This window comes from Eschrichtius robustus, chromosome 2 (genome assembly GCF_028021215.1).
Source record: "Eschrichtius robustus isolate mEscRob2 chromosome 2, mEscRob2.pri, whole genome shotgun sequence".
In the NCBI taxonomy this organism is placed as follows: domain Eukaryota; kingdom Metazoa; phylum Chordata; class Mammalia; order Artiodactyla; family Eschrichtiidae; genus Eschrichtius; species Eschrichtius robustus.
The window spans coordinates 135177915-135190042 of record NC_090825.1 but is presented as its reverse complement, the minus strand read 5'-3'; the positions used below and the strand labels follow the sequence as shown (position 1 = coordinate 135190042).

The window sequence follows — 12128 nt, the reverse complement described above, 5'->3', positions numbered from 1 at the left end:
TGAAAAGGAATACTGGGCACTGTCATCAGAGTAGAGCACTGAAAAAAAATAGCAAGTTCCGACACAGACACAAAATATACAGAAGATTTTGAAGTATACCAAAGTGGCATTTCAAATTAATGAGAAAAGAATTGGATGATTCCAATAGCTAGTTTTGAGACAACTGACTACACATCTGGAAAAACAAACATAGATCTTTACTTTTTACCTTATTCTAAAATAATTTCCATATATATTAATTTTTAAATTAAAGAAAATATATGTGATTACATGTATAATCTTGAGTAGGGGGAGCCATATAATTAACCATGGTACCAGAAGTAGAAACCATTAAGGAAAAGATTGATAGGTTTGACTCTTTATAATAAAAACTTTTATACTATGAGAGAAAAAAGTTATTAAAATACTCAAATGACAGATTGGTAAAATACAATCATATGATAAAGGAGGTTAATATCTTGATCAAACAACAGAAGGCTACATATCCTAGTAAAAGAATAGACAAAGAATGTGAACAAACGTTTTGCCAAATAATTGCAAATGCTTTTACATATTGATTGGCCAAAAAGTTCGTTCGGGTTTTTCTGTAACATCTTACAGAAAAACTCGAACGAACTTTTTGGCCAACCCATTATTTATTGGTAATGTTCAGTGCTACTGGTAAACGACAAAATACAAATTTAACAAAAACTTAGAAAATATTCCTTGCCCTTCCCTTTCTTAAATTATTTTCACTGTTGACAGGTAGGTGGGAAAATGGGCGCCCTGTACACTGTGTGTTTTGTTTCTGTAGGGCAATTGACAGTATGTGTCAAAAGCCTTAAAAAATGTTTCTTCTGACTCAGTAATCCCACTTATAGGAATTTAGGCTAAGAAAATATTAGGAAATGTGCTCCAAGTAGTTTATACAGTGATGTAAATGTACAAGCTTATTCATAACAAAGCATTTTATAATTATGAAATATTTGAAAATAGCCAAATGCTAATATTGTCATATGCATTCAGTTTTTTAACTAAAAAAACAACAAAAGGCTTTATTTACTTATTTATTTATTTGAGAGATATATGCATAATGTATTAAATGAAAAAAGCTGATTGTGTGTATGCAATAATCTCCTTTATATAAAACATTTGTGTATATTCACATGCATAGAATAAATCTGAAAAGGTAACAACATGAATAACTTTGAGCACTGCCTAGGTTTCAGATAAAATGCTAAGGCTTTACGTGCAATACCTTATTTAATGAACACGACATTAACAGTGCTACCTTTGGGTGACAGGACTGTAGGAGATTGAGGCTTCTTTTTCCTTTTTACTTCTCTGTATTTCCTAACTTTTCTATAATCATGCATAATCCTCTGTGAGAAGAATTTGTTGTTTAAACTTTTCAGTTTTAACTTCTCATTATTGAGTCATTTGGGAAGGCTTGCACGGTCCTGTAGAAGCAATTAAAGATTGAAAACCTCAGAATAAATCTTGTCACAGCATGATCTTGGACAAGTAACTATATCTCTTGGATTTTATACTTTTACCTCTAGACGAGAACAGTTAAATATTGAGGGCCTTTGTAAAAGGAGCTAAATATATTTAGTTGTAGCTGAATTATTGTTTGAGTGAGACATTTTAAAAAATTGCCATATTATATATGCCATCTGGAATGTGATAAAGACCAGTGGATATTTGTGCTGTTTTTTTTAAGTCAATCCTAGGGAATGGGTGCTCAAAATTCACAGAACATGTGAATATGTAATTTTGGTCAGATGAAATTAAAATTTGATTTAAAATATTATCTAAGAGATCCTAACTAAACTCCTTCAAAAGCTGTGTCATCATCCTTATTAACAGTGTCTTGTTTTTATTTTGTGGATACCAAATCTCAAAATTAAATACGTTCTCCCCCCCCCTTTAGGTCAGTTGGTGGTGTGTACTTTATGCTCCTGTGTCATGAAAACGAAGCAGATTTGGCTCTTTTCAGCTCACATGCTTCCTCTTCTAGCACGCCTCTGCCTTGTTCCTCTGGAGACAATTGTTATCATCAACAAATTTGCTATGATTTTTACTGGATTGGAAGTTCTTTATTTTCTTGGGTCTAACCTTCTAGTACCTTATAACCTTGCCAAGTCTGCATACAGAGAGTTGGTTCAGGTAAGACTGTGTAGATAAAATTCTACATAAATATTAAGTATATTAAAGATTTAGTTCACTTTTATTTCACAGTCATGGTCATGGTAACATTATGTTTGACAGTTTCAAAATAGTAACTATTTTCAACCTAATTAGGAGCATCTGAGATTCTTTATTAAGTTCTATTGAGAGGCAGTAAAGTGAGGTAAGTGCTTCTCCGGAAGCAGATGGTCTGGGTTCTCACTCTGATGCTGCTGTTTACCAGCTGTGTAACCTGGGGTTACTCACTTAAGTTTACTCATCTGTAAAATGGAGCTAATAATAACTGTTGTACTTAACGCATAGTGTAGCCGTGAGATTTGAATGAGTTCAGTGCCAGGTAGATGATATTCAGTGTTAACTACGATAACAAAGACAAGAATGATGTAGAATTGAATACCTAGAGGTCAAATCCTGTTTTTTTCCTGATTATAGTCTTGTGAGTACAGTTTTTTCCTTACGTTTGTTTAATAGACTGAGAAGTTAAATAGTTCTGGTATGGTATGACAGATTTCATTTAGATGTGGTGCTTGGACTGATTTTGCCAACATAACGTGCTTCTGTTTCTCCTACTTTTATCAGCCTTTGCTCTCAAACAGATTATTTCCAGACACAAACAGTAGGTATTCAGCAGATAAATAGTTCTATTTGATTTAATCAGTGAATTTCAGTATATAAAATAGGTCTTAAAACTGACATTGGTATAAAGAGAGAATTAAAATGGGCATTCTTTCCTAGCTCTTTACTGTGTGCATGACCGTAAGGTACAGGAAGCTTTCAGATTGGTCAAACTGATACTACTAAATGAATCCTTTCCTTGTTGTTATTGTTGTGGCCCCAGGGGCAGATTTCCCAGAAAAATTCCCTAAGCTCTTGGCCTTACCCTGATTCTACTGATTTCTTCATCTTACGTAATGATTAACTTGAGCAACTTTCTTGAAAGTAGATCTTCCGAAGAAGATGAAGTTATTTTCATACTCTGATTGAACAGTTTCTTCATGGGGAAGGGTTGTTGTATTCAGAGTCAGAATGACGAATTTATGTATTTTTTATTTGAATTCAATCTTGTGGAACTACCCTGGTTTGTAAGAAGCGGTAGATATTCAGTAAATATTACTTGGATACTGTTTATTTAGTCACTGTAAGGACAAAGCCTCCGTTTTTCAGTGTCATGTTTACCTTCTCGCTTGCCATAAGGTTCTTGTAGCACAAGGTGTTGCAGTTGAAAATAAAGTATAGGTTATGAAATTCGTGACCTGGAAAGAATTGGATAGACAAGAGATGGAAACTGTCAGGTATTTTAGTGGTATTTTCCTTGAATGGAAAGGAGGAAAAGTACTCTACCTCTCAGTGATTAGTTTGCTGCTAATAATAATTTTGCAGCTAGCTGGACAATTTCCTTTTTCTTTCAGTATTTTCTAGTTGGGAAAAAATAGGGGTTAATCATGACTCAGTTTTAGAAAAAATATTTGATTTACAGATGAAAAAATGTAAATTTAGAATAACCTACAAGTCAGTGTATTTTCATTTAAGGTCTTTATAGTTTTTGAAACATTCTGGTGTCACACCGAGCATTCCGGCAAGACCAATTGGCTGCTTAGGTTAGAGTTTGTAACCTACTTGGCAAAACGCTGTTGTGTTGCCAGGATCCGGCGGTCCCTGGCTTAGTAACTCCAGAAACTTGGTTACGGCTATACTCTTAGGCTGAATCAGATTATGAGAATTAATTCCTCCTAATCAGTCTCATAAGAAATTGTTTTATAAACTAGACAGCTAATTTATTGACTTATAGTAGTTTAATAAACTTTTTTTAGGTGTGCCTTTTTTCCTGGTGTTAATGCACTTGGCAAACCAAATCATTTGAGAAATGTTGCTTGATAAATACACAGTAGGAGCAAGGGGAATTGATTTGTCTGGGGGAAAAGACTTCCTGTCTTTGCTCCATAATAAACTTCTCCAGTGATTATTCTGTCTTCCATCAAACTACTTCTCATCTATGACCTTCCTGAATAAACTCTGGAAAATTCTTTTATATTTCCCTTCCTCCTAGCCCCTCAAGCAGTATTGCATCGTTCATGCTAGTCCTGTTAGACATGAGTAAGTTTACCAAGGCTCCTCAAACTCCCTTGATGTAGTTTTACTCTGACTGTGACTTTATTTTAACATTATCCCTGAACTGTTAGGGCAGTTTACTGTTGCCATTTGATGAATGTGTGTCAACGGTTAATAATAATGCAAAATCAGAAAATTAACAAAGACATGCTAATTCCTACTTGTATGTATAGAGCTAACTTTGAAGGAATTGAGTTGAAATAATCTTGCAAGAAAAGAAAAGCTACTCAGTTTTTCTCTTTAAGTACTTTAGGTTAAACTCTTTTGTGTTTAAATGTGTTTATTGAAGTGATACAAGGTGTTTTCCTAAAGTCGTATTTTCTTACTCAGGTAGTGGAGGTATATGGCCTTCTAGCCTTGGGGATGTCCCTGTGGAATCAGCTGGTAGTCCCTGTACTGTTCATGGTTTTCTGGCTCGTCTTATTTGCTCTTCAGATTTACTCCTATTTCAGTACTCGAGATCAGCCTGCATCACGAGAGAGGCTTCTTTTCCTTTTCCTCACAAGGTAATTAATAAGAGTATACGATACTATATATAACCTTAGGAAGAGAAAACTTTGATCTAGGAATAGTAAGTTTTTCAAATTAACTTTTGTCAGTCTTTTTATAGTGCTTCATATTCAATTAAAATAGGATTTTCACTCAGTGGAGGCCTAGGTCTGGCAATGTAGGGAGGTGCTAATATAATAATGGTGGTATATTTGGCTGCACTGTAGACTGTAGTACAGCAAATGATTTGTGGAAAGGTATGTAGCAAATTGTAAAAATGTTTTTTCAATTTCAAGTTAAACTACTGGAAAAGAAATATGTTACTAAAAACTGTCACTTTAATTGAGTATTTAATATGTGCCAGCCACACTAATAAACACTTCTTCATACTTACTTTTATAGCAGCCCTGCAAGAAAGGTGCCTTTATTATCATTAGCATTTCAGAGCTAAGGAAACTGTACCAAGAGTAACTTGCCCAGGTGCCAGTGCCAAAAGAAGGGGTGCTGACACTCAAACCCCATCTGAGTCCAGATCCTATGACTTACCTATATACTTTCACTATGCCCTGTTATTTTCAATGTTTTGCTTCCGTATTAAGATAGAGTCAAATAATGGTAAAATGAGTATATCATAGTATTTTACTATTTAACCTAAAGGAATTCTAAGACTTGGTTTCTAAAGTAAATTATTAAAAAAAAAAATCTTAAGTCATTAGAGTCCTTTTTCCACCTCATTATCTTTGTTGTGAGCTTATCTAGACATTTGTCACTGTTAAATTCCAAGTTTCCATCTCAAGCCCTCAGAATCTAGCAAATGGGTCTACATCTTCATTCCCTGGCTCATTGTCACTTTAAAAGGCAAGAAAGAAACTCTCCTCCTGGGAAGTAAGTACAGGCGAATACAACTTTAGAGTTTTAGTTAGTAGAGCTGTTGTTTCCCAGCCATCCAAAATGATGGAGTGTTGTGCACTAAGTGGTGTAGGGGAGGAGAAGTTTAAGACAAATTTACTCTCTTTAAGGAGCATGTTACTTGTTAAGATTGAAAATGTTACAAAGTTAAACAGCAATAAAAATGTCATGGGGCAATACCTATTTTGACAAGTAAGTAAAATAAACTTATTGATACTGAGTCAGATTTTGTACTTTCTGAGACTTTTAATTAAAAAGTAGCTTTTATAAACATGCAATAACTGATATCAAACACATTTTAATGGCCAATTCATTGTTTCACTGCTATTTGTTTTTATGTAAGTATTATGGAGATTTTATGCAGAGTTTTAAAATGGTCCAAAAAGTAACTGAATTTAAAGAGAAAGAGAGATATACAGTTCTGTGGTTAGGATAACCTAAGTGTGGGACTGGGATTGGTCATGTTTTAAACCAAATTATTATCCATTGTGAAGCACAATCAAATGAAGCATAGTATAATGTAAGAGGCTTAACAAATCAGTAAGCTATGAATGAATTTGGACTTAACAAAGTAAGAAAATAATGCTGAGATTTTAGGTGAGGCTTAGATATCTTGCCAAAATAATTTTCTTCTTTATTCCTTTTCCATACATAGGATAGGTTGCCCCTTCTCTATATAAGAATATTTTAATTTGGTGTTTTATAGAGAAGTTCCTGTGTGGTTATTTCATTAATTTGTATCTGTGTAAGCATTGTTCTTTGTCCTTCTTGATGCTCTTGTGAGTCAGGTTATGTGTGTATGTTGCCTAGCCAAAGGACAACTTACTTTCAAAAAGGAGGATCACAAGTTTACCAGGATACCCTGACTAAAACAAACCAACAAAGCACGACAAACAAACTGAAAAACAAAAAGAAGGGTTTTTTTGCAGCCAGGAAATAGAAACTAAAATCAATAAAATGTCTCACTGAGGAGAGATGGGAAGAAAAGTTTTATAAATTTCCCAGCCTCTTTCACTTCCCCAAAGCTAGGTTGAAACCTTTCGTTTTCTTTAGTATGCTCTTGAAAAGTAGCACCACACTCTTTTTTAAAGTAAGAGAAAAAGAATGTGCTCCTCTTGAAAATGTAATTAAATCATGCTGTTTGGGTAAAAAAGATTTCTTTAAATATAGATACAAGAATAGAGAAATTGTATGGACATTCAGTAAAACTTTCAGACTTTTCCAATAGGAATGAAGTAAAATTTTTAGTGTTATTTTTAGCCGTGATTCTCGTATTTTTAAATTACTGGACAATTTGTTGAAACATGTTATATAATGATTTTTCTGAGAAAAATATCAAACATTTCAGAAATTAGACTTGTAAGAATGCCATAAAATTATTTATTCATTAGCTGTCAACTACCATGATTGGTAGATATTTTGGCTCCTAATGGAAAACCAAACATTTTTTTCCACATCATAATGCACAGTGGTCTACGTAAAATTAGATGTTTTCACATAAAAAGTAACTTAAAAACAGTTGTGTAAGAAGGATAACCGTGTAGCAGAGGCATGGACCTACATAGTAAAGGGCAGATACTGATTTGCCTGAATGAATTCCTCATCCATGCAAGACACTCTTCACTGAAATTTCAAAATTTAAGATACTGTGCTTTGAACGTTTTTTTATTAGTTGCTTTGTAAATGCTAAATCCAAATTATTGGTACATAATATTACATATATTTGCAAAATACTTGTTAAATTATTCTCAAACATGTTCAATAAAAGTATTGAATGTATTTCTATAAAATATGAAAGTATTTCCAAGGTTTAGTGCAAGTCCAGTTCTCCTTATTAAAAATTGGTATTAAAATTATTTTTAAATGGTCTTGGGCTGCATTCTTGGACATGCTTTTGAAATAACCCAGAAAAAAACCTGCATTTACCTATGCCTAAATTAATTAAAATGTAAAGCACCAGTAGCATGGAAGGCACTGTTGGAGTGAGAGGAGTCAGGGGCTGCAGAGTCTGCACAGGCCCTACCCCATAGCAGTTTGGTCAGAGAAGGAGTTTTGACAAGGAACCACATTAGCAGTACAGTCTGATCGATTTGAACAGCCAGAACCTTTCAGAAGAACAATGGGCAACTATACACGTTTCTTTTGAATATTATCAGCATGTTAATTAGATATTTCTTAAGGTTTGAACAAGAGTTTTACTACCTTTGAAGGAGATGATAGTTAATAAAAATAAAAAAGACTGTGTTTCAGATTTGGTGCTATGTGCTGAATATTTGCCAAAGAGTTAGAAAAATGAGGTTAGAATAATAATAAGAATGGATTTAAATTATTAACAGAGTGGTTAGGTGATCTCATCTCAAATTTTGGGTGTTTTCATTGAGGATCAGATCAAGCTTGGTGGTTATTTAAAGGCCTAAGATGTTTCAATTCCAAATAAACAATTTTAATCGGTCAATATTTCCCCCCCTTTTTTTCTAGTATTGCTGAATGCTGCAGCACTCCTTACTCACTTTTGGGTTTGGTCTTCACGGTTTCTTTTGTTGCCTTGGGTGTTCTGACACTCTGCAAGTTTTACTTGCAGGGTTATCGAGCTTTCATGAATGATCCTGCCATGAATCGGTAAGTTCTTCACCCTGAATAGCTCTAGGCATTTAAATCTTATGTAACTTGAAGAAGGAATGATGAATTTCTTTGTTGATGAATCTTAGAGGAAATGGAATTTTGAGGACTTTTTTTTTGGAATGGTTGCAATATTTAGATTAAAATACTATGAAAAAATAACTAAATTTCTGTGTATAAAAGATGTATTTTTATTGTATGTACGTAACAATGTATATTAGACACTTTCCTTTCCTAGATTTATTTAAGAGATTTTTGGATAGCTTGCTTTTTCCCATTTGACATTTGTGTCGCTCTGTTAAAATCAGATTTCTAAATTTGATACTTTCTTAAAGATTTTTTTTTTATGTTTGAACATAATTTTGATACTGATTGAAGTTTCAAAGGATGCATTAATGAGGATGCAGAATAGTTATTCCAGTTGTTATTAAATCACTAAGATCACGTATTAGGAAACTATTTCTAAAACTTGTCATGATTTCTGTTATCTGAATTAACATAGAGGTTTAATGGTTTCATTTATATAAATTTATGTAACCTCTTCTTAAAGTATCTAAATATTTATGGGATATTTCATAATTAGTAGATGCTGAGTACCTTGTAAATTGAGGGGAAATTTTAATTTGTTGTATATTAGTTTTTTAATGACAGAAAAGAAAAAACCTATGCTCTGTAATTTTCCTGCCAGTCCCAGCTAACACCTTTATAATGGAAAAAGGGAGTGGGGACAAGACAGAAAAATAATTCATGTTTAAGTTCACAGAATTCATACCATTCAGAAAGCACAAAATGGAAAATGACAACTTTCTTCCCCTACTTCCCATTTCCTCTCCCCAAAGGTAACAGCTATAGATGGTAATTTAAAACATTTCTTATAGGGAAAAGTATATATAGTCTTTTCCACATACTATACACATTGTTCTGTACCTTATCTTGTCACTTAATATGGTTTAGATAGGTTTTTTTGTTTTGTTTTTATGTCAACACATATACCTCGTTCTTTTCAATGAATGCATAGTATTGCAAAAATAATGTATCTTTTTTTTTTTTGGTATTTAAAAATAATGCTGCTATGAGTGTCTTTGTTCATGTCTCTCTTTTTAAACCCTTAATTAGGAAAACTTTAAACCAGGAAAGCTGAGAAAATAGTAAAATGAACCCCTATGTATGTACCTGGCACCCATCTCCAGTAATATGGCCAGTGTTGTGTGTTGTGTGCCCCTGTCAATTCCACCTACCTTGTCCCATAACACTCCCTAGCTGCATTTGTTTGGAGCAAATCCCAGATATAATATTATTTTACCTCTAAATCTTTTAGGAAAAAACCGTAACTACAATAGAGCATTCATTTCTTTTTTTTTTTTTTTTAAACATCTTTATTGAAGTATAATTGCCTTACAATGGTGTGTTAGCTTCTGCTTTATAACAAAGTGAATCAGTTATACATATACAATATGTTCCCATTTCTCTTCCCTCTTGCATCTCCCTCCCTCCCACCCTCCCCATCCCACCCCTCTAGGTGGTCACAAAGCACCGAGCTGATCTCCCTGTGCTATGCGGCTGCTTCCCACTAGTTATCTATTTTACATTTGGTAGTGTATATATGTCCATGACACTCTCTTACCCTGTCACATCTCACCCCACCCCCTCCCCATATCCTCAAGTCCATTCTCTAGTAGGTCTGTGTCTTTATTCCCGTCTTGCCACTAGGTTCTTCATGGCCTTTTTTTTTTTTTTTTTCCTTAGATTCCGTATATATGTGTTAGCATACTGTATTTGTTTTTCTCTTTCTGACTTACTTCACTCTGTATGACAGACTCTAACTCCATCCACCTCATTACAAATACCTCCATTTCATTTCTTTTTATGGCTGAGTAATATTCCATTGTATATATGTGCCACATCTTCTTTATCCATTCATCTGTCAATGGACATTTAGGTTGCTTCCATGTCCTGGCTATTGTAAATAGAGCTGCAATGAACATTTTGGTACATGACTCTTTTTGAACTATGGTTTTCTCAGGGTATATGCCCAGTATTGGGATTGCTGGGTCGTATGGTAGTTCTATTTGTAGTTTTTTCAGGAACCTCCATACTGTTCTCCATAGTGGCTGTATCAATTTACATTCCCACCAACAGTGCAAGAGTGTTCCCTTTCCTCCACACCCTATCCAGCATTTATTGTTTCTAGATTTTTTGATGATGGCCATTCTGACCGGTGTGAGATGATATCTCATTGTAGTTTTGATTTGCATTTCTCTAATGATAAATGATGTTGAGCATTCTTTCATGTGTCTGTAGGCCATCTGTATATCTTCTTTGGAGAAATGTCTATTTAGGTCTTCTGCCCATTTTTGGATTGGGTTGTTGGTTTTTTTGTTATTGAGCTGCATGAGCTGCTTGTAAATCTTGGAGATTAATCCTTTGTCAGTTGCTTCATTTGCAAATATTTTCTCCCATTCTGATGGTTGTCTTTTGGTCTTGTTTATGGTTTCCTTTGCTGTGCAAAAGCTTTTAAGTTTCATTAGGTCCCATTTGTTTGTTTGTGTTCTTATTTCCATTTCTCTGGGAGCTGGGTCAAAAAGAATCTTGCTGTGATGTATGTCATAGAGTGTTCTGCCTGTGTTTTCCTCTAAGAGTTTGATAGTGTCTGCCCTTACACTTAGGTCTTTAATCCATTTTGAGTTTATTTTTGTGCATGGTGTCAGGGAGTGTTCTAATTTCATACTTTTACATGTACCTGTCCAATTTTCCCAGCACCACTTATTGAAGAGGCTGTCTTTTCTCCACTGTATATTCTTGCCTCCTTTATCAAAGATAAGGTGACCATATGTGAGTGGGTTTATCTCTGGGCTTTCTATCCTGTTCCATTGATCTATATTTCTGTTTTTGTGCCAGTACCAAACTGTCTTGATTACTGAAGCTTTGTAATATAGTCTGAAGTCAGGAAGCCTGATTCCCCCAGCTCCATTTTTCGTTCTCAAGATTGCTTTGGCTATTCGGGGTCTTTTGTGTTTCCATACAAATTGTGAAATTTTTTGTTCTAGTTCTGTGAAAAATGCCAGTGGTAGTTTGATAGGGATTGCATTGAATCTGTAGATTGCTTTGGGTAGTAGAGTCATTTTCACAATGTTGATTCTTCCAATCCAGGAACATGGTATATCTCTCCATCTATTTGTATCATCTTTAATTTCTTTCATCAGTGTCTTATAATTTTCTGCATACAGGTCTTTTGTCTCCTTAGGTAGGTTTATTCCTAGATATTTTATTCTTTTTGTTGCAATGGTAAATGGGAGTGTTTTCTTAATTTCACTTTCAGATTTTTCGTCATTAGTGTATAGAAATGCAAGAGATTTCTGTGCATTTATTTTGTATCCTGCTACTTTACCAAATTCATTGATTAGCTCTAGGAGTTTTCTGGTAGCATCTTTAGGATTCTCTATGTATAGTATCATGTCATCTGCAAATAGTGACAGCTTTACTTCTTCTTTTCCGATTTGGATTCCTTTTATTTCTTTGTCTTCTCTGATTGCGGTGGCTAACACTTCCAAAACTATGTTGAATAATAGTGGTGAGAGTGGGCAGCCTTGTCTTGTTCCTGATCTTAGTGGAAATGGTTTCAGTTTTTCACCATTGAGGACAATGTTGGCTGTGGGTTTGTCATATATGGCCTTTATTATGTTGAGGAAAGTTCCCTCTATGCCTACTTTCTGCAGGGCTTTTATCATAAATGGGTGTTGAATTTTGTCGAAAGCTTTCTCTGCATCTATTGAGATGATCATATGGTTTTTCTCCTTCAATTTGTTAATATGGTGTATCACATTGATTGATTT

At 34.3% G+C, this 12128-nt stretch overlaps 1 protein-coding gene across 1 annotated transcript in view; it reads left to right on the top strand.

The window, feature by feature from the left end:
• RNF145 (ring finger protein 145) overlaps nt 1-12128 on the top strand; it is a 72178-nt gene that overhangs the window by 41371 nt on the left and 18679 nt on the right. Inside the window, exons 5-7 of the mRNA XM_068536307.1 lie at nt 1913-2148; nt 4609-4784; nt 8155-8295. Coding sequence (XP_068392408.1) covers nt 1913-2148; nt 4609-4784; nt 8155-8295 — 553 coding nt within the window. The remainder of the gene's footprint in view (nt 1-1912; nt 2149-4608; nt 4785-8154; nt 8296-12128) is intronic.